The sequence below is a fragment of the Pezoporus wallicus genome, unplaced genomic scaffold (assembly GCF_028554395.1).
Source record: "Pezoporus wallicus isolate ANWC-B61680 ecotype Strahan unplaced genomic scaffold, APGP_CSIRO_Pwel_v1 contig_161, whole genome shotgun sequence".
Lineage (NCBI taxonomy): Eukaryota > Metazoa > Chordata > Aves > Psittaciformes > Psittacidae > Pezoporus > Pezoporus wallicus.
In genome coordinates, this window is record NW_026642654.1 from 8,952,396 (window position 1) to 8,976,080 (window position 23,685).

Below are 23,685 nucleotides of genomic sequence, written 5' to 3' on the forward strand. Positions count from 1 at the left end.
TACTTAAAATATGGGTCAGATTTCAGCTGAAGAAATGCTGTTTAATATTTTAATATACTTTGGAGTAGATTAGATCCACAGCATTAAAATGGCTTTCTAGTGCAAATTCTGATTGGTTTTAATGTTAGGGTGTTTTTCTTTGTTTTCTCTTTCTGTTTTACAGTGTTATGTGGGAACCAATGGGAGACGGTAAAAAGGTGATTTCGCTGGCTGATAATAACATATTATTGTGGGATTTACAGGAAAGTTCAACCAAAGCTGTGGTAAGAATTTAAGAATTTTTAAGTTTTAAGGTTTTTTTTTAAACAAAGCATGACGTACTTGAATATAGTTCAAACAACAGCATCATTAGCGAATAATATATCTATAAAGCTAACATTATAAGCTATCTTATAAAATTATAAAATTATATGCTAGTTTATAATTTGCTAATATTTTAACTATTCTTTAGAAATACCTTGTTGCTTTTAATGTGGGTGGGGGAAATGAATATTCCATCAATCGTCTTGAATATGAGTGTTAGGGTGGTATTTTGTATCTGTTGCTAGTGATTAAATATTTTCCTTTTTCTAGAGTTCCCCTTACTTTACTGGTTTTACAGTGAACAATCTAGAATAAAACAATGCAAATTTGATAAATGCGTAAAAGGGAAAATTGGTGGTCAGTAAAGCCAAAAGTTATTGAATTCAGGTAATAATATATTAACTCATTGGTTAATACCATGCAGCCCTCTACATAATTTATCATCCTTGTTGTATACATAGGCATAATATAGATGTCTCTATTTACTATTCACTGTGTTGATTTCTTAGTATTAATTGAATTTAGTACTATACTACCTATTCACATTATTTCACTCACTGTTAAAGATTTCTTATTCAGGAACATATATAAAAAGGTGTCATTGGCATAATTTTCTGTCTAATTATGACGCCTCTTATAGATAAACAAAAAGGTTTGCTTATTTATGTATAATGACATAGATCATGTATAGAAAACTTTAAATGTTTCTGTACAAACTCATTTGGGTCAGTGTCCTTAAAAATGAAAATTGATTATGTCGAGGACATTATTATTCAGTTGGTCTATTGTCAGTTCTTGAATTAACTCGTCAGTTCAGGGTTAGTTTCGTTTCTTAGATGCTGCTGAATTAGATTCTTAGCAATTGCTTGAAGAGTCAAGACACTGTCCACAAACTCTTCGTGGTTGTACTGTCTGACTGTGCACAAATAGGTGAAGGCTTGAGTTGTTATTATTTTGTTAGATTTTCCATAGTGTCAGTGTAACACAATATAGTTTAATCCTTTGTGTTTATGATTAAGCCCTTTGGGTTACTTCACTAGATGAGAAAACTTAAAGTTTTTTTCCACCTGGAACTCCAGTCAGTGTTATGTTACCTGCCAAGGCTTCTTCCAAGTACTGTTTGTTAACAGTTGTTGAACTGATATTTAAAGTTTCTGAAGGCTGGCCTCCAGGAACTTGTTTGTGGCATCGGATCCACTGGATTTGTATTACTCCTAAGTTTGTCAGTATTCCTTTCCTAATGCCTGTATAACACACAGACCAAAATATGGTGTTCTGTGGGATGCTCTCTAGTGAGTATGTTACCAGTCTCTCTATATGTGGGAGTCTTGCAATGAATACCACTTTTTCTCATTTTATTTTGCTTGAGATTAATTTACTAAAATTTTGCATGTTACATCTTCCTTTTACTATTCTGTCGTGGTTTAAACCCAGTCAGGTAATTCGTTCACTCACCCCCCCCCCTTCTTTCCCTCCCCCTACTCCCGGAGGGACGGAGAGGAGAATCGAAAAGAATGCAACTCCCACGGGTTGAGATAAGAACAGTTTAGTAACTAAGGTATAACACAAATCACTACTGCTACCACCAATGATAATAATGATAAAGGAAATAACAAGGGAAGAGAATACAACACCTCAGCACCAGCTGACCGATAACTCACCCCCCAAGCCCGACCAAGCTCCGACCGATACCTCCTCCAACCCTGCCGTCTCCCAGCCCTTCTGGCTCACTCCCAGTTACATCCTGGGCATGACGTGCTGTGGTATGGAATACCTCTTTGGTCAGTTTGGGTCAGGTGTCCTGTCTCTGCTTCTTCCCAGCTTCCCCTCCTCCCTGGCAGAGCATGAGGCTCACAAAGTCCTTGGCCAAACCAAAACATCCTTGTTATCAGATCTGTTCCCGAGCCGAAAGTCAAAACACTGCACTGCACCAGCTACCAAGGAGGAGAAACATGACTGCTACTGCTGAACCCAGGACATATTCCTTTCCTCAGAATTAACCTCCTCACTCTGTCACACAAATATTTGTGAATTATTTCCATTTTCTTTCCTTCTGTTGATAGAATTGGGATCTACAGAATTTTGCAGAGGACTAGACTCTTCAGCAATTTAATCTCAGCATGAATTTGGAAATCAATATTTCTGTCCTCAAAGAAATGTTCAGTTTGCTGATCCTCTCAGTATTTCAGTTAGTGTTCCTTACCTAGATGTCATGGTTTAAGCTCAGCCACTCACTCTCTCTCTTGCTCCCCCACTTCCTCCCTCCTGCTCCCAGAGGGATGGCGGAGAGAATCGAAAGAATGTAACTCCCACAGGCTGAGATAAGAAACAGTCCAGTAACTAAGGTATAACACAAACCACTGCTGCTACCGCCAATAATAATAATGATAAGGGAAATAACAAGGGAAGAGAATGCAACTGCTCACCACCTGCCGACCGATACCCAGCCCAACCAAGCAGTGATCTAGCCCTTCCGGGTAACTGCCGCCAATTCTACATCCTGGGCTTGATGTGCTGTGGTGCGGCATACCTCTTTGGTCAGTTTGGGTCAGGTGTCCTGTTTCAGCTTCCTCCCGGCTTCCCCTCCTCCCTGACAGAGCATGAGACTTGGAAAGTCCTTGGTCAGACTAAACATGACTTAGCAACAACTAAAAACATCAATGTTATCAGCACTGTTCCTAGGCTGCAAGTCAAAAATGCAGCACTGCACCAGCTACTGAGAAGGAGAAAAATGACTGCTACTGCTGAACCCAGGACACTAGAATATCTTTTATTCTCTTACTTTTAAAGTATGCCTATACTGCATCAAATATTGATGCCAAAAGAAGGAATCCAGAAGGCAAAGTAAATGATAAACGAGCTAAAGGGATTTAAGCTGTAACATTTGTTATATGCTTATATTTGATCAAAGGAAACAAGAAAAAAAGATTCTGCATCAAAAACCCTGTTTTGTCTAATGAAGCTAAGACTATGGAATTAGATCTGTCAACCCCTGACTGACATCTTCATATAGGATCATTCTGTAATGTTTGATAAAACCTTATGTCATGGTTTAAACCCAATCAGGCAACTTGTTCACTCACTCCCAGTGTGTGGTGCTGGGCTGACAACAATCAAGGCCCCCCCCCCCCACCCCACCGGGGCTCTCCCCTTCCCCGCTCCCGGAGGAACGGGGAGGAGGATCGAAAGGGTGCAACTCCTACGGGTTGAGACAAGAACAGTCCAGCAACCAATGTACAACACAAATCACCACCGCTACCACCACCAACAACAATGATAAGGGAAAATAACAAGGGAAGAGAATACAATACCACCGGCCAAGAAACGAGTCTCATGCAGAAGCCCGTGTCCTTCCGGGTAACTCCAAGTTACCCCCCACCCCGGGCATGACGTGCTGTGGTATGGAATACCTCCTTGGCTAGCCCGGGTCAGGCGCCCTGTCTCTGCTTCCTCACAGCTTCCCCTCCTCCCTGGAAGAGCGTGAGCCTCACAAAGTCCTTGGTCAGGGTAAACATCACTTAGCAACAACCGAAAACATTGGTATCGCCAGCACTGTTCCCGGGCTGGAAATCAAAACACAGCACTGCACCAGCTACTACAAAGGAAAAACATGACTGCTACTGCTGAACCCAGGACACCTTAGTTTGCAGAAGTTAGGAATGTCATTTAGATTTTGCAGTTGGGCTCTCGAGAGACCTGATACAGAATTTGACTGGTTCTCTATATTTCTGTCTAAAATAATCTAGTATCTCATGTGAGTGTACTGTAAATTAGAATTGCTTGTGGCTAAAATTTTACCTGGAAATAACTGTTTACCATTATCACTCTTCTGCTCCAGCAATTTTGAGTTACTCTTTAATAGTACTTACCTCATCACTGAGTCTGTGACACTTTTAAAGTGAAGTTTAATAGTGAAAGTCTGTGGAAACTTGACTCTTGGAAGTCGAGTCAAGAGGCAAAACTCCAGGTATCTAGATCTTAAGCCAGGTGAATCTCTTCTAAAATGACTGGTATTGTTGCATTCCAGACAAATTTTTGTCTGTGAAAAAATTGTCTCACATATGTCTGTTGGTTCCTGAGTTAACCAGCATCCAGTTGAGCAAGACTGAGGAAAGCATGAGCATCTCTTTAAAATGCCTACCATAAACTTTCCACTAATTAAAATGATGACAACCTGAAATCCAGGCTTAGAATCAACTGCTGTGTGTTTCTGAAATCTTTGAAGATTACTTCCTGCCTGAGAAATTACCTCCCTGTTAGAATCCATAGAAGGCTGAAAAACAATAACTGTTATTGTGAAGCAACTTTATATTTGAAAAAAATTGTGTAGAACTGACGGTTACAGGGAGTGATGAGGGAAAATAAGAAATGGTTCATTACTGAGATGGCTTTCTGTTAAAAAAAATACAAACCAAAAACCAACAACAAAAACAAAATGAAAAAAAACCCCAAGTAAACAAAATTAACTCTGTACCCCATCCTTTGCTTGCTGTTATACCCTGGAGGGAAGGAATGCCATCCAGAGGGACCTTGACATGCTTGTGAGGTGGGCTGATGCCAACCTCATGAAGTTTAACCATGCCAAGTGCAAGGTCCTACACCTGGGTCGGAGCAATCCCAGGCACAGCTACTGGTTGGGCAGAGAAGAGATTCAAAGCAACCCTGCGGAGAAGGACTTGGGGGTGTTGGTCGATGAGCAAATGAACATGAGCCAGCTTCAGTGTGTGCTTGCAGCCCAGAAAGCCAACCGTATCCTGGGCTGCATCAAAAGGAGCGTGACCAGCAGGTTGAAGGAGGTGATCCTGCCCCTCTACTCTGCTCTTGTGAGACCTCACTTGGAGTATTGTGTGCAGTTCTGGTGTCCTCAACATAAAAAGGACATGGAACTGTTGGAACAAGTCCAGAGAAGGGCCACGAGGATGATCAGGGGACTGGAGCACCTCCCGTATGAAGACAGGCTGAGGAAGTTGGGGCTGTTCAGCCTGGAGAAGAGAAGGCTGCGTGGAGACCTCCTAGCAGCCTTCCAGTATCTGAAGGGGGCCTATAGGGATGCTGGGGAGTGACTCTTCATTAGGGACTGTAGTGACAGTACAAGGGGTAACGGGTTCAAACTTAAACAGGGGAAGTTTAGGTTGGATATAAGAAGGAAATTGTTTCCTGTTAGGGTGGTGAGGCACTGGAATGGGTTGCCCAGGAAGGTTGTGAATGCTCCAACCCTGGCAGTGTTCAAGACCAGGTTGGACGAGGACTTGGGTGATATGATTTAGCGTAAGGTGTCCCTGCCCACGGCAGGGGGGATGGAACTAGATGATCTTAAGGTCCTTTCCAACCCTAACGATTCTATGTTTCTATGTTTAGAATGTGAAAGAGAAAACTGTGAGAACAAATTGGTTAGAAGACAGCACTGGTAGGGGTATGCAGTAAAGATTGCAGTTGCCTATCACCGTATACAAGGAGTGTTTGTAGTCCAATCAGCTGTTGGTGAAATAGTGATTTCTTTCTGTGTATATCCTGTTTATTCATGATTGTTGGATGCAAAACATGTTATAACCCTAAAAAGCACGATTTGTGTTTTAATGCGGTTTTGGTGGTTGTAGAAGCACACTTCCTTGGGATATTAATAAGAAGAGCTTCGTTTTGGCCTTGAAAACAAGTATGGAACAGCCTACAGAAAAAAAAAATAGACTCTCACCAGCACTGAAAAAGGGGACATGTATTAGAAAAAAAAGGAAAAGAGGTTTTCTGAAGACAGTCCATGGAAACCATTAGAAGTTCTTTACTGTGAGGGTTGTGAGGCACTGAAACAGATTGCCTAAAGAAGCTGTAAATGTTCCATCCCTGGCAGTGTTCAAGGCCAGGTTAGACAGAGCCTTGGACGACACGGTTGAGTGTGAGGTGTCCCTGCCCACAGCAGGGGGGTTGAACTAGATGATCCTAAATTCCTTTCCAACTCAAAACATTCTACGATTCTATGATTTTATTTGATTATAGGCGTCGGTGCTATACAGAAATTCTTGCCAGGAATTTTACATTAGCTTTTTCTATGCAGATACAGAAGGAGATTATTTAAATAAGAAACATGGAGTTTATTGTACACTAGGATAAAGGGTTGTCCATTTTTGGCATGTCTTAGACACATGGTGTCTTGCCTAATATGCTGTTTGGTTTTAGCAGATGGTGACAAAGAAATAAGTAGCTAATAAACTTGCATGTTCTGTAGGGACTGTTGAGGGGAAGAAACTCTTTACAAAATATTTTTGTTGCTATAGACTTAATTACTGAAATAACCATGTACCTGTGTGTGTATACATTATTTTAACTGAATAAATCAATAGCCTAGGATTAAAATAATAAAAATATTTGTGTGCTTGAGTTTTTTCCCTTAACAAAACCATGATAGTGTTCAAGTTGAATGGCATTATCATCATTAATAGTAGGATCTGGTCTGCTGAATCTGTATTAAGTAATGGGAGTAAGCGGGTATTCATTACACTGGTGCAGCACTGCTCTTGTTTCATGGACACATTTCAAGTGATTACTTTTTGGATAGGTATGTATTATAGCCAGTATTAATTTCCATGGCAAGAGGTAAACCCAGTGCTACTTTTTATGAACTTTTCATGTTTGTGAGAAAGTTCATCTATAACCTAAGTGTAGTACTGGTGAAAAATTGATATGATATTTGCCTTAAAATTTAGCATGGGCCAAAAATTGTGCTTGCTTACAGTGATCAAAAGTTCAGAGTCTTTTACTGGGTGCATCTCTTCTATCTGCCTGGGAGTTACAAGACATATGTTTAATTAGAATTACCATGAAGAACTTTAGGGTTCCTGGTATTTTCAGAGCTTTTTTGTAATTAAATTACTTGTGTGTTCATTCTCTGAATTATCTGGTCAGCCTGTCATAGGAAACATTTACTAACTGTAAGTTATGGTTTTGTAGGTTTGTTGGGTTTTGTTCTCCTCCTTCCCGTCCCCTGCCCCAGCGCTTTTTGCTAAGTTTTTTCTTCATTACACTAATACGGGAATATTTGCCTGCATTTGCATTAAGACAAGCTTCTCCTGTCCTTTTGATCACTACTTTTATCTTCTGGGGTGAAACTAATCTTATGCTCCCTGCATCATTACCTTTTGCAATTAAATTAGCTATTCTTTGTCATTTGTAATCATTAGCTGAACCCAAGAGAAGCCCAACCAATCCACAAAGTCTGGGTGGATTGTGCCGAAAAGATGACAGTTACTGTTTCTGTATGCAGACTTTAGGTCAGATGTCACCAAATCACTAGAACTCCTTCTTGGGTAAATGCATTGTGTTTGGAATGGCAGATGAGTGTTACAGAATGAAATGAAGATGTTAAAATATAGGTATTTTTCTCTTTGCCTTATATTTTCACAAAGGGGAAGAGCAGAGATGCAGATTTGATAATTTTAATCCAAAAGATTAATTAGATTTCATAGATTTCTTGTCCCTTCTGGATTCTTTAGTAGCATTTAATGTATAGGTGATCTTAATTCAGTATTTGAAGGGGGCCCTGCAAGGATGCTGGAGAGGGACTCTTCATTAGGGACTGTAGTGATAGGAGAAGGGGTAACAGGATCAGACTTAAACAGGGGAAGTTTAGATTAGATATAAGGAATGAGTTCTTTACTGTGAGGGTGGTGAGGCACTGGAATGGGTTGCCCATGAATGAATGCCCATGAATGCTCCATCCCTGATGGTGTTCAAGGCCAGGTTGGATGGAGTCTTGGGTGACATGGTTTAGTCTGTGGTGTCCCTGCCCATGGCAGAGGGTTGGAACTAGGTGATCTTATGGTCCTTTCCAGTCCTAACTGTTCTATGATTCTATGATTCTGTTCTATGACAACACGAAATATCTGGCAGTGGCATTCCAGGCAAGATGGAAGATCTTGTGGGTGAAGATTTCACAGTCTATCTGGATAAAAGTAATGTATCCAAATATAGGAGGGTGTTAGGAATAAGCATGAGATGCTTTCTTGGCAAGATGTCTTCTGTTCCTCAAGGCAGGAAATACATTGTGGACTTTAGTGGAGAACTTTGTAGAGTGCCCCATAATTACTGCAACTAGAACAAACATCGATCAATTAAAGGAGGGCAAAAAATGTCTGAAGAAACGTGAAAGAGAAGCTACTAGATCAAAAAGAGGATAGAAGACTAGTTTTTAAAGAGTTAGTGTTGGGATTCATTTTGTTTAATGGTCTCCTTAATGGTAGTATAGAATTAGGAGTGAAATGATGGAAATTGTTGATGACAGAAACTTGGAATCCATCATCAGTATATAGGAACAACAGTAGATTTCAGAGGATGAACTTGATGTTTAATTTTTGTTGTATAAATCAGAAAACTTGTGTTTAAGGAGTAAAAATATTTTCTTGCTGTGATGTAGAAACTCAGCATTTAAAAATATGTGGATTCTGGGAATGACTCAGTTCTGCCAATATGATGAGGGTATTTGAAATTGCGAACGATTGTAGGATGGTTCAGGTATGAAAGGACTACATGGTTGCCTGCAGCTGGAGGAATTGAACTGGATGAATTCAGAGTCACATAATCATAGAATGGTTCGAGTTGGAAGGAACCTTAAAGATCATCTAGTTTCAATTCCCCTGACGTGGGCAGGGACACCTTCCACTAGACCAGGTTGCTTAAAGCCTCATCCAACCGTCCAACCAGCCCTTAAACATTTTGAGGGATGGGGCATCCACTGCTTCTCTGGACAACCAGTGCCTCACTATCCTCACAGTGAAGATTTTTTTTTTTTTTTTCCCATGATATCTAAATCTCCCCTCTGTCAGCACAGATTTGTGCAGTGTGCCCATATTGTCTATCTCCTGTTTCAACAAATGATCTGAAACTGTTTATTTTAGTTTATAAAGTAGAACAGTACTTCTAGTATTTCTGAATACATTACGCTGCATAAGCCTTTGTAGAAATTACTTAGTGAGGTACAGAATCAGCTCTAGCTTTTCATTTGTTCTGTTGTGTTGTTTTTTTTTAACTTAGGATTTTGGTAGTCTGTTACGCTTGGAACAATAGGCTGTTGTGCAGGTTTTGTCTTCAGTGAACCTAATTTCCTTTTAGCACTGCATTTAGAAACATTGCCAGCTTTGTTTCATTATTTTAGCTCTCTAGTTCTGCAGCCTTGGAAGGGAAAGGACAATTAAAATTTACTTCTGGAAGATGGAGTCCACACCACAATTGCACACAGATTGCAACAGCCAATGACACCACTGTTCGAGGATGGGATACACGAAGCATGAGGTAATGAGAAATCATGGTCATGTTCTTTAAGAAAGACAGTCTCCTTTGGAGATAGATTTTTTTTTTTCATTGCTCCTAAATTTATTTTTATTTTACTTTTTTTTTTTTACTTTTTTTTTCTTTTTAGGATTGGTAATGTGGCAAAGCTATCAGTTTTAAAAGAAATAGTTGGGCTTGCATTGGTGATATATTTAGTAAAGGGTTTCTCTGTTTCCCCCCTCTCAGCTTCAATTCTAAGTTGTATATTGAGTTTTAATGAACTATGCGGTAGTCTCAGGATAATTTTTTTAATACATGGGCATTACCTGAATGAAGCTGCTCTATAATTCAACTTGAGAATGATTTAACAGCATTTCTGACTATGCTATGAACTGTCTTAGTAGCATATTATTTAAAGATAACTTTAATTTCTGAAAGTAATTCATAGGTTAAGTTCATTCCTCAATATTCTTATTTTAACAAATAGCATACTATGCTATATTAAAGATTTTAGCATGCTAGTCGTATGAAACTACTGAATCTATCAAAATCATGACCAAATCAAAGCTTTAAATGTACCTAATAAGGTGTTTTCCCCCCTGCTCAGTTGTGATTTTGATAAGCAAAGGAGTGATGTTTTGCACATCTGTTGCTATGACTACTAAAGCCTGTGTAAGCTTTTTTAAGATATGCTTTATCCCTTTAGCACATAGTAATTTATCACTAAACCAAGAAGGCTGATGTCTTGTAATAACTTTTGTTGCCTTAAAGGGGGATGACTTTAAATTTAGTTCTCTGGTTCCTGCCAGCTCAGGGGTGTAGTGATAAATCCCAGTGCTCGCCAGCCTTGTATGGCTTTGACAAAAAGGTTTATTTAATTTAAGAAAAAAAAAATCTAAAAATACAAATGTAATAATTAAAAGTCAGTTCCTGAAAGCTTGTCATCAGGTTTGAAAGTCCTGTTCTTTGACTTGTAAAAGAATATATAAAAATCTAACTTCATATATATGTGTATACTTTCATTCATGAAGGTGCTTTTAAAGGAAACGTACAATAAAGGAAAGGTGAAAGGAGAAAAGGTTGTGTTTAATTTGATTCTTTTAATGATGTTTCTGTAATAATTCTATTTTTTAACACATAGCAGGCAGACCTTAAGATTAAAACCTATTTTTCCAAGTAGAAAATGTTAACTGTTGTGAAGTCTGCTTCATGATTTGTCTCATTAGAAAAAGCTTTTTTGTCTTTCATTAAGTGAATACTCTGAGTAACTTGAAAAATATGTGCAAAAGTCATTTCTGCAATTACACTCTAATGTGTCTAGAATGATGTGACTATTGGATAATGACTAGTCAGGCTAGAAGTATAAACTGTGGCAGTACAAGATGCAAAAAAATGAGGGAGAGTGAGAAATCAAGAACAGAAAACTGCTATACAAGCAAAGAATAAGGGGGATTCTAAAGAAGTAGTTAGAACAGCTACTTCCACAGAATGTGATTATGATAGCTATAAAATAGATGGAGTAAATTATTTTGGACATAGCAAACAAAGAAGAGGAGGAAAAAAAGAGGTTGTTGGGAAGACGACTGAGATTAAATGAGGGAAACAGTCTTCATCCAGCATAGGGTTTGTGAAGCAAAAGAGACTAAACACTAGGAAGCAGACACTAGACTGAATGGATTTAGATAGAGAATTGTATTAGGAAAATTCAGACTCTGAGAATAGATTAAAAAAAAAAAAAATGGAAGAAGAGTATGAGACAGAGGAGCCAGAAGCTGGAGAAAATGTTTGTGTGGTCTGGCCTTAATCTGGTAATGTAAGAGGGAAATTTGGTGTAGGTATTATTGCTGTAGGTAAGGTGATAGAGTGAAAGAAAAGATGATTCATGTTTGGGAAGGTAAGGGAACAAGTGGCCAGAGTAATAGTTAAGTTGGGATAAAGGCCTTCATAGTAAGCACTGTTGAATATAGGATGGACAGTGGTATTTCTTTTTAAGCCCTTGTATACATCTCCATGAGCAGGGCAAGAAGTGAAGGAGGAAGGAGTGTTTTATTGCTGGAAGCATGCTTGAGATTTAAAAAAAAAAAATCCTGTGAAGATGTTTCAAGAAATTAAAAGGAAATGTTGAATACAGCTCTTGGAATATCTGGTAGAAAGGAATACCTGAGTTATATCCTTAACTTCTCAAGCTCTGAGAGGAGTGTTGACATGGGATACCTAAGTAGTATCTTCTATCCTGAGTGACTGCCATAGCAGAACTTTGGTAGATGGTGACATTGAGAAAACTGGTAATGCAATAGTGGAAACAAAAATAAAAACCCACAACCCAAGTTTAAGAGACTAGGTAGAGAGACAAACTGGCAGAACGTGGTATTTTGAATAAGAGTGCTAGGTTGTTAGCAGTACTGTAAATGTTTTCTGAAGTGGTCCAGTTGGATGAGTATATACATGGCAGAGTTTAAGGGCCACAGGTGAATTAATGATAAGTGCTAGAGCTCAGGAAGGTAAGTACAAAATTGGGCAATAATAAAAAGCTGTTGTTCATATCTGTTGCATCCCTTGCATCTTGTTTTTTTCATGTAGGGAGAAGTAGGTGTTATCAATACAGAATTAGTAAAACCGCTTAGGAGTGGAGAAGCTCTTATCTGAAAATATTGTGGTTTAATAGTGGACATTTCATAACAGTTGTTAAGAGAGCTGTACTAGAATCATCTGGAACTACTGTTTCCTTTTAGCTTCAGATGATCCTAATGCAAACAAGAAAAGAGCAAAGCTTTGAATCAAGCTGAGAAATCTATACAAGTCACTGTTGTTAACAGCTGGGATTTCCTTAAACTATGCACTAGTAATGGGAAGTCTAGGTCTGTGAGTGCTGAGGGGATTATGCAAGTTTCCAGGGAAACAGATTCCTGTCAGTGGAGTGCGGTTAGCTTTCTATAGACCATTTAATTTTTTTAATGTGTTTTACAGACAGATATATTGCATAGAAAATGCACATGGACAGCTGGTACGAGACCTAGACTTTAATCCCAATAAACAGTACTACCTGGCTAGCTGTGGAGATGACTGCAAGGTGAAATTCTGGGACACGAGAAATGTCACTGAACCCGTGAAGACACTAGAGGAGCATTCCCACTGGTAGAACAAAATATCTGCATGCTGTTTTGCGGGTGGATGGTTTATGTAATTTATTCAGCTAATTATTTTACTGTTTAGGAACAATGCAAGCTAACTATGTTTTGTGCTATTGTGAATAATCATTTTTCTGCACAGAGGAAAGGTTTCAACATGTGAATGTTCCTTGTGTGATTGTAAATTAGGAGCTTAGATGATATTAGTCTAATTGGCAAGGAACTGTTGTTAACGCTGTGGGGAGATAGGGTACTCCTTTGAGAAGCACAGAACAAAACTTGGCTTGTAGGTGCCAGCTGGGATACAGGTGTGCCTTTCCAAATCCAGCCTGATCTGCTGCACCTGATGTACAGGAAAGCAGCTGCCATCTATCCTTCTGTTGTTGAATGGTTGAAACGCTCAGTAATTCAGCCCCATATTTTTCATGCTTTTCACAGCCCTTAAGCCAGAATATGCAAGACAGTAATTTTATTTTCTGAGAGAATACTTAGAACCTGTATCTACTGCTCTGGCTTCTGGCTGGAGCAAGGATAGAATCTTGTCTGATGTTTGCAGACTTCAGTGGTTGAGAAAAGATGAGCGGTTCATATTTTATAGAATTTGGGTTGGAGTAATTCTTGCAAAATAAATCTGGACCCTGAAGCTAGTTTGAGGGGAATGAAGATGTGAATTAACAAAAGCAGCATTTATACTTTTTTTTCCAGAAGATTAAAGGAAAAAGAATGAGAACCATAAGATATTTAGTATTAACTTGATATGTAAAATCTAAAAATTGTAGAGAAATATAATCCTACTTTTGTTTTAGGGCCTATTTTAAACTTCTCTGTAAGAATGTTGTGAGATTTTTGTTTAACAGTTTATTTTTAATCCATATTTTGCTTTGGGGAAATTTTTATATTTAGAACTTAAACATTTATCTGTCACACTAAACAATGAATTGGTATCTGCCCTCAAGGAATGATACCACTGAATAGTGTTTTGTTGTTTGATGTTTGTGGGTTTTTTCCCAAAACTTATTTGTTGAGTTTTAAAGACACCTCATAGAAAACGGAGGATGTGGAAACTTAAAAGCCAAATGAAGATGGCAAAAACAGTCTTTGGAATAAGGCACGTCACTTCTAAGGATGCTTACAACATTTAAGTCAAAGATGAATTTTTAGTTCATCTAAAGAAATGAATAAAAAAAAAGAAATGAATAAAAAATATAATTTATTGTAAATGCACTGCCTGCCAAGAATAGACTCTTGTTCTTTCTGACTTTATTTTTAGGGTATGGAATGTCAGATACAATCACTCTCATGATCAGCTGATCCTTACAGGAAGCAGTGATAGCAGAGTTATCCTTTCTAATATGGTATCAATTTCTTCTGAACCATTTGGGCATATGGTAGATGATGATGAGCTAAGTGACCAAGAGGACCAGCATCAAGAAGAGAAGTATGAAGTTTCCTGAATTTTATGAAGATGGTTATAGATTGTTTTTTAATTGTAATGGTTAATGTGCTATTTTTTTGCTGACTAGGATTTTTGTATATAGGCCTTTCAGGTAAGTAGTTCTAATTCCTACTTCTTTATTCAAGAGTCTCAAGTGGGATGCACTCTTTAAATCTGATTGGTATGATCACAGTATGTTCACTGATAGGAAGGGGATGGTGATGCTGAGGATGAGTACTAAACTGCTCTGGATCAGTGAAAAGATTCACTTTAAGGGAGCTCTGGACCGAGTCAAGAATATACAATACTCTGGGTTAAGCAAGAGTTGAAAATCTGCTTTTTGTATTTTCTGTGTATGTGTTGTAACCTTTAGGAAACATTAGCAGTCTAATGGTGAGCTTCTGCACAGGTGGAAAAAAGATGTGTAAACACATAAATTTTTGTAAATTTTGCTCTTAATATTACTGACTGTTTTAGAAACCAGTAATTCATCAGACCTACTTCAAGCAAACCAGATGTTTGGTTTTGATACTCCTGGTAGAGAATAACACATGTTACTGCGAGCATTTCTAAAAATCATCCACCTGGGTGTGTAAGGATTCACGTATACTGCATGTGAAATTTGGAGGGATGGGATTTTTAGTAAAGAGTTAACTGAAACGCTGAAATAATAATTTTTCATCCTCCATTTTTGTCTGCTTTCAGCTTTTTCACTGTGTAATAGATGGTCCTTGACATCCTCTCTGTACTTCTGTATGAATATATATATGCATATAGGGAGTTCTAGAGTGGGCTGAGGCTCTCTAATTTTGCAACTAGCTTACATGGAATAGCCCGATGGGATGAGGAACAAGGAAATTACAGAAAAAAAAAAATCCTCTGTTATTCAGCTGTGTCTGCTAGATGTTTCAGTTACAATTCTAAATAAGGTTAGTTTTGTAGTTGCATTTTTAAGGTTGGTCTTGCACCTTTCCTTTATTAATAAAGATGTAGTTTTGCTCCAGATAGTTTTGACATTTTGGTTTCACGTAATGGACCTGGAAACCATTTTTGAAATATTAAATAAGGAAGCTATCCCATATACAGAAATAGTTAATTTTAAATGTGCAGGATGTCTCTAGAAGCGATAGGGTGATGTAAGTGCCTTGAAAATCAAGGCGTATCAAATTAAATACCTAGAAAGCTGCTCACATCAACAGTACATACTCTCTGTAATGTAACTAAATTACAGCATTTTAAATATGATGTATGATGTACCTTTTGGTTCCTTACCTTTGGCTGGGGATTACAGCTTACTCTGTTCCGGATGGAAGATAAATAGGTTGTAACGGAAGTGAGAAAGAGACTAGGTTGTTTGGTTTGGATTTTTTTTAAACATATATGAAAGGAATGTAGTAATACAACATCGCAGGTAAATAGCATTCTGACAGATGTTGTGTAGTAGATTATCTGGAGCTCTGAATTTCTGTTGATTGTGGACTGTGTACGTTGCCTCATTAAAACACAAGTGATTGTTTCTAGAATAAGAATTTTTGAAACCAAGAATATGCAAAGCAGTACAAGTATAATGCATCTGTTACTTTGGCTATGGGATGGGTGTAAACCACATCACCAATGACTTGTAATGATGTAGAGCCTTTGCCTGTTCCCAGAGGCTACAAGAGTATCAATGCCACATTTGCTTTTCAAATACATGCTTTTCAGCTGCTAATCTGCTCTCTATAAAACCTGGGAAAGAACAATGGCTTTTGTAACATTTGCTTGATACTGTCAAAGTCTTCTTTTGTTGTTTCCCCTACAACCCCCACCTTGTTATGAATTGAGCTAGAAGGATGTTTGCAAGGTGCTCACCAGCCCTGAACTGTTGCCAGGTGAATGTCTGTTTAGTTCTGAGTGCACTAATGAAGCAGGGCATAACAGCTGTTGGGAATACTTCTCCTTAGTCAACCCCTAAAGCCAAGTATTTAGGCTTTAGTACCCCTTTTGCCTTCTGTAGACCTCTTTGAAGAATCTGTCGAGCCATTCCATAGGTACAGTCTCTTCTGTAAAACACATGTTTTCAGTGTATGCTTTGGTGGAAGGTGGGTGTTTGTTTCTTTGCTTGGGTACATTCTAGACTTTAAAAATAGTGTTATGTTCTCATTGGGTCCATTTTTATCCTGTTTTGGAGGACATATTGTTTGCTATTAAATAGCACACAAATCTTGAAAAAGAAAATGTCTTTTTTTGTGTGTACCTTGAAGTACACCAGGAAGAGCAGATGTCTGTACAACTAATATCTGTAGCCAGTCACCTTCAGACTGAGAGATGAAATCTCTCACAAATGAAGGTTGAAATATCAGTTAGAAAGAAGGAAGATGTCCATCATATTTTAAAAATCCTGGCACTCAGGTGAAATTCCCAATGACTGGAAAAAGGGAAATATAACCCCCATTTTCAAGAAGGGGAAAACGGATGACCCAGGGAACTACAGACCAGTCAGTCTCGCCTCCATGTCTGGCAAAATGTTGGAGCAGATTCTCCTGGGTGGCATGCTAAGGCACATGAAAAACAACAATGTTCTTGGTGACAGCCAGCATGGCTTCACTAAGGGGAAATCCTGCCTGACCAATTCAGTGGCCTTCTGTGATGGGGCCACAGAAATGATGGGCAGGGGTAGAGCAGTTGATATCATCTACCTTGACTTGTGCAAAGCGTTCGACACTGTCCCACACAACATTCTTGTCTCTAAATTGGAGACATCAGTTTGATAGGTGGACCACTCGGTGGATAAAGAACTGGCTGGATGGCCGCACACAAAGAGTTGTGGTCAATGGCTCAATGTCTGGCTGGAGACCAGTAATGACTGGTATCCCTCAGGGATTGGTGTTGTGACTGGTCTTGTTTAACATCTTTGTTGCTGACATGGACGGTGGGATTGAGTGCGCCCTCAGCAAGTTTGCCGATGACACCAAGCTGTGTGGTTCGATTGATACGCTGGAGGGAAGGAATGCCATCCAGAGGGACCTCGACACGCTTGTGAGTTGGGCTGATGCCAGCCTTATAAACTTTAACCATGCCAAGTGCAAGGTCCTACACCTAGGTTGGAGCAATCCCAGGCACAGCTACAGGTTGGGCAGAGAAGAGGTTCAGAGCATCCCTGCAGAGAAGGACTTGGGGGTGTTGGTCGATGAGAAAATGAACGTGAGCCAGCTTCAGTGTGTGCTCACAGCCCAGAAAGCCAGCCGTATCCTGGGCTGCATCAAAAGGAGTTTGTCCAGCAGGTCAAAGGAGGTGATCCTGCCCCTCTACTCTGCTCTTGTGAGACCTCACTTGGAGTATTGTGTGCAGTTCTGGTGTCCTCAACATAAAAGGACATGGAACTGTTGGAACAAGTCCAGAGGAGGACCACGAGGATGATCAGGGGACTGGAGCACCTCCTGTATGAAGATAGGCTGAGGAAGTTGGGGCTGTTCAGCCTGGAAAAAAGAAGGCTGCATGGAGACCTCCTAGCAGCCTTCCAGTATCTGAAGGGGCCTATAACGATGCTGGGGAGGGACTCTTCATCAGAGACTGTAGCAATAGGACAAGGGGTAATGGGTTAAAACTTAAACAGGGGAAGTTTAGATTGGGTATAAGGAAGTTCTTTTCTGTAAGGGTGGTGAGGCACTGGAATGGGTTGCCCAGGGAAGCTGTGAAAACTCCATCCCTGGCAGTGTTCAAGGCCGGGTTGGATGGAGTCTTGGCTGACATGGTTTAGTGTGAGGTGTCCCTGCCCATGGCAGGGGGATTGGAACTAGATGATCTTAAGGTCCTTTCCAACCCTAACTATTCTATGATTCTATGATTCTATGACTATTCCATGAGGATCTGTCTCTTGTTACAATCGAGTGACCTTCAGTTCCTCTTAATTGCTGATTTAGATTAGAGCAACTAGTTTTCAGTCTCTTCCCTACCTTTATGAAGTTTACAGCTACTACTGTTCCTCTCATCAGTCATAAAAATGTAAAAGCAGCTACCCTTTATCACATCAAAGGTCTCCCTAACCTGCATCATGTTGCTGATAGTGGCCAAGAGGAAAATTGTAAAAACAGGAAAAGGAGATTATATTTCCCCTGGGTATGCTTGTTGCCCCTGTTGGCATCTCAGGGACCTTTACTGCCTTCTGAATCATCTTTGGAGACTTCTGGTTCTTCCTTTAGGGTTTTCTATTGCCATGAGGCATATTTTTGAGTTTCTCTCTTCTCACTAACTGTGGTTTTGTTTGTTCCAAAATACGTTATCTATGCATGCACTGTCTTTGTGAAGTGTGTCTAGGAGAAACATGTCAACTGCTTTTGTTTGCTTGCTCTGAATAAAGGGAGGCTTCAGTGCTTTCTGTCTTGGAAGCCTGAAGCCTCTGTTGAAAGTAGGTAGTATAAAAAAGGATCAAGCTATCCACAGAGAGAAGGTATAGGTGTGTGGCTGGAGGACAGCTGGGGTATATTTTGATCAAATTCCTAGTCTGGATAATTTAATGCACAGTTCAAATACAGAAAAAAAAAAATCTGAGAAATGGGGAATGAAATGATGTACTTCTAACTTAATTTCTAGCACTTTGATCCAGAGGTAGAGAAAAAGTGCACAAAATAAATGAAAATAGAACAGATGAGGTGTGTATTTCAGATGCATTTAACTTTCATCCCCAAAACAAACTGGTGTGCCTGGATAAAACATAGGGAATGCTTTTCAATGCCTCAGTTTGAACAAAATGTTTAAATCATGGGGTCATTCCACATCTATGGATGCAACTGATTAAGGCAGGCTTCTCTTTGGCTTCTCTTTCGTTAATGTCTTTGCACTCTGGAGTTCAAGGACTTCATCCTTGTGACACTGAATTTGCCTTAATTAGACGTCTGCAGAGCACTGAGAACTGTCCTCCTCAAGGGAGGTGGTGACTGTCTTATATCCTTTCTTCATTCTTTGGTCACCCAAAATCCTCATGTTAGTTGAGTCTGTGTTGGTTGTATTAAACTAGTCTGACAGTCATTTTAATTCTACATTGCTATTTCTGTCAATAAACAAAACATACTAGGTTCTTGTAGTTTAGCATGATTATCTTTACTCACCAATCAGAATTCCTTTTCTTTAGTATTGAAATATATTTATCTGTCTTATAGGTTTAAATTTTAAACTCTGTAGGTCTCTGGTATGCTAATGATACACAGCATGAAAAGATCATTTGCTACCTTAGGATTGTGAGCAGAAAGCTACATGCTACATCTACAGCAGCGTTTCCATTCTTCGTGGTTTCTATGGCCATAACTTCATGACAAAGCTCAACTGATAATGAAGGACTTGGTTTTTAAGAGAAAGTCTTTTTTGTACCCATACTAATGAAAAGATTTATATGGTCAATAGCATGTTGTCCTGAAAAGGAAACTGCCCTCAAACTTTTCATTTTACAGAATGAGCTACCCAGCTGCCTTAGGTCTCTTCGGGATTTACAGGCTTAAGATGCCTGCTGTGTTTTCAGTGGCAAAACTGGTTACTAATATCATGCTGCCTTTTCCCTTATGCTCCGTTTTTTGACAATATATTCTGAGCTTATCCTTATCCTTGTTATCTATTGAAGATTGTATCAGCAATTCACATTAGGAAATATATTCATTTAGTCTTCTCCTCAAGTCTTGGGTTTCCATCTTTTCCACTATGGATGTTAGCCAGACTGTTCTTTGATACAAACAGAACAAGGTATGACATAAGCACTTCTCACCATTTTGTGTTTGAGGCTGAGAGATGTAAAGGAGTGGTCCTCTGAGTACAGAGTATCTCAGTGAGATAGTGAAACTTTTAATGAGATTTTAGGTGTAGGAATGTCTTCAGCAATTGTAATGGACCAGAGAGAAAATGGTGGCTGGCCTGTCTGTAGAAAGATTTCCTTTGAAATTCCATCTAAAGGAGGTGATGGTTTCTACTTTTTGTGGTAAAAATGTGGTTGGAGCCTTTTGAATAGTAAATCATATGGTCTCATGATAATACATATGAACTGCATGATCTAATATAACACCTTTGTATGCATATCCATGACTTCAGGAGAATGATTGTCAGCATTGATACTTTGCAAAATATTTGCCAAACAGTCATGGTGAGGCAGACTTCCAGGATATATTCACACAGTTGCCAGTAGCGTTAATTTTGTTGATATTTTGTTTGAGGTATTTATGTCTCAGAGAAACCTAGAAGTCATAGGATTATACTATGGAATCAACCAAGAGATGCAATTAAAACAGCTTAAATAGTTTTTGTTTTGCGGAATGCCAGAATTCAAGACTTTAGTCGGTTAAATATGTAAGAAGCTGGATCAAATCTAGTGCAGCAGCACTTTCCAGTTCCCAGACTGTTTTGTTTTAAAAACTATGCTATTTCTTTCTTTAATCCATATCAGATATAAACTCCTTAATTTATTTGTGTATTAGGACAACTATGAAACCTGTTATATTAAAATACGCATTTTATGGTTTTAAAGATGGCATTTTCCTGTCGAAGCAGTTCAGAAGGTGGTTTTTGAGTAAAAAAAAATGCTTTCACAATAATGTGAATGGTCAATTCTTATATATGAAAATTATGTTCCAATATAAACATCCTTGAGTTCTGTTTTCCGTAAGAGAATGAAAAAGGGAGTAGTCTTTTTTTCTAAGCTTACCAGAAACAAAACTGTATAGTTGCTAAATTTTCTCCTGCAGTTAAAGGGAAAGGGCATCTGTGGGGCTTATTCTGGAATCCAGTGGCATGCTTTTCAGGATTTGTTCTTGGGCGCTGCAGCACATGTTGCCGCTCTATTAAGTCACATTTATTTCATACTATTTTTAGATTAGAGAAGATTTAATTTTGACTGTGATGAGGAATTGATGATTTTGATGACTTCCAAAAACATATTTTATTGAACATTGTGGTGACAAAACAGAACTGCAAGTGCTGCAAACTTACATGGTTGTTAGCATGAGAAGTAATCGGAAATAACAGCTCTCTACATGAAAACAATTATCCAAAGCTTAAGAGGCTTCTTTCTCAGGTCTGTAACACAATTAACCTCAAAGTTATCTAGTAAAGTGAAAGCTCCTTTCTTTTCATAAAAGAAGCTGGTAAGGGTCATGCTATGTGAATAAGAGAAAGAGAATAAAAAACAAGAAAGAGAAATAAGAAAGAGAGCAGTCCAGTTTCAACTCTGTGTGGCACAGGTCTTAAACTTATGCAGAATGTAGATAGAGATCACACATCTCTTACTATAAATTGATGCAATGCAAGAGCATATAAGGAGAGAAAAAGGGTGTTTTAGTCTGGCCAGAAAAAGTCTTTAAAATAGCGCAGGAAAACAAGAAACTAAAGGAACTTTATAAGGGGCAGGTAAATTTAGGGCAAAAAAGAATGTAACTTATAAAACTTGATTGGCATAAACAAGTGATTACAAATTATGCTTATCAAATATAGTTTTGTCAGACTGCCCTATGAAGGGATCAGTGGGCCAAGCACCTACTCCTGTGGTATACTAAAATAGTTACCGCATAGCAATTATATTTTTGCACCCATAACCTTCAGCTTTTATGCAAAACCAGAAGTATCTGTGTTTTGGCAACAACCTCAATTGTATATATTAAAATATCACAGAGGGAAGTTTACTTCATATCCACCTCTGTATAGGTACTCTTCCTATTTCTAACTTCTCTAACTGGAAAGAAACTTAAGGTCCAGAACTCCCCTCCCTATTCTAAAATTTGCCAAAGATCTGCAGACTTTGATCAGTATCCAGTCTACTTTGAACACTCTCCTCTTCTGTGTCCAGTGTTATGTATCTAACCTGAGAAGGTAAATAACCTGGGCATTGTCATCAGGAATTGGTAGCTACAAAATTGAAATGTATTGAAAGGTTTTGGTATAAGAAATGTGAAAGTATTGTTACATAGCAGTATTCTTTTAAGCACTGCAACATTATGAAGAGTGCTATGACAAGTTAGGCTCTGAAATTACCTACTGTGTGTTAAGGAGAAATAAAATTGTAGCAAATGATAAAAACAGAAGGATAATTAAAATATCTAAATAGAGAAAAAAAATCTTAAGGTAAATACAAGTTGATTTATATATATTCCACTAGTATGTGCTGTAACCAAAATGATCTTTTTTCATAGTCTCTGTTTATATATATATATTTACAAGTTATTTATTTTCTCACTTAAATAAATGTCAGTGTCATAGCTGTTAAGTCCATAACCTCTTGCATTAATCAGATTATATTTAATATCTAGGGAATTAGAAAGTCTGAGCTGGTTCTTTAATAAATAAAAATGTGTAAAAGCTGTGTAAAATTTCATTGAGAGTGAATAGTCGTGGGACTCAGAAACCAAATAGTCTAAATTCGTATAGATTCAAAAATAGTGTCCTCAGCTTGTTCTTGGATTACCAAAAAAAGCATGTACATAGCCAAAATGCAGGTAAATCTGAGGTGTTTTCTTGGAATCTCTTGCAATGCGGTAAGGTGGTCTGTTTCCCTCTTGCGAGATTCCTGTTGTGAGGAAAAACACCACCACAAGCAATCTTGCTCTTCCTGGGGTTGTTTGTTTTGTTTTTTTTTTTTTTTTTTTTTTTTGTTTTTTTTGTTGTTTTTACTATTTTGAACAATCTTTCACATACATGAAATAAATTCTGCTCTTTATTCTGATGGCAGAATCTTTCTGGGCTCATTACTCATTATATAATTGAAAGAGTAATCTGTTTTCATTCACAGTGTTTATAAAGGATGTATAAAGGACAGTTTCTTTTGGATCTTATGTGTTGTTCCTGAGACATATGTCATTCTGAGATGACTTTTTTTCCATCCCAATTACCTTGTATAGTATCTAGTTCTTTTATACCAAGTGATCATTTCCATAAGGGTTTTCTCATATTCTTAATGACTGCTTCCAAGGCTGTGCCATTTCTATGCACAAGTAGTCTATACATGTTATCATAGATCTATGCTATTTAAAATAACAACAGAAAACCCCCTCTGAATCCTGAACTCACTTAGCCTTGAAGATCCACGTGGAAGAGCATGGTTTCTTTTTCTTGAAGGCACAACATTACTTTCATACCCAGGAAGAAATTCATTGTATAGACAATAAGAAAGAACAATTAAGAATTGTTCTTATAAATGGAAATGCCAAATAGAATTTCATCTACAGGCTGTTTTCCTGAATACTCATTCCCCTATGAGTTCTGGAAATTAAATTAGATGAATTGTGTTATTTAAATGAAATACTGAAAAAACTCTGAGCATATAGAAAATACTGTAAACTAGAAGCTTATTTGTCCTTGTTTGTACAACCTTTGGTTAACTGAGACTCCTGCTTAACTGAAAGTTGGTCGTGTCCCCTGACAGTCATATGCATTGTGTATTACTCCCCTGCTTATCCGGAGAGACATCTGAAACCTTCGGAATAATGGAGTTGTGGGTAAGTGGGTGAGCGCTGCGTGAAGCACATTGCTGTCTGGGGACATGACCAACTTTCACTTAACCAGGCATGTCAGTTAGCAGGAAGTTAGAAAAACACATTGCAGGAGATGAAG

At 38.4% G+C, this 23,685-nt stretch overlaps 1 protein-coding gene across 3 annotated transcripts in view; it reads left to right on the forward strand.

Moving 5' to 3' along the window:
* The window catches only part of EIPR1 (EARP complex and GARP complex interacting protein 1), an 82,935-nt gene that overhangs the window by 56,527 nt on the left and 2,723 nt on the right, over nucleotides 1-23,685 (forward strand). For all 3 annotated transcript variants that reach the window (XM_057431910.1, XM_057431911.1, XM_057431912.1), the window contains 4 exons: nucleotides 164-263; nucleotides 9,446-9,582; nucleotides 12,529-12,696; nucleotides 13,960-14,127. In XM_057431910.1, coding sequence (XP_057287893.1) covers nucleotides 164-263; nucleotides 9,446-9,582; nucleotides 12,529-12,696; nucleotides 13,960-14,127 — 573 coding nt within the window. The remainder of the gene's footprint in view (nucleotides 1-163; nucleotides 264-9,445; nucleotides 9,583-12,528; nucleotides 12,697-13,959; nucleotides 14,128-23,685) is intronic.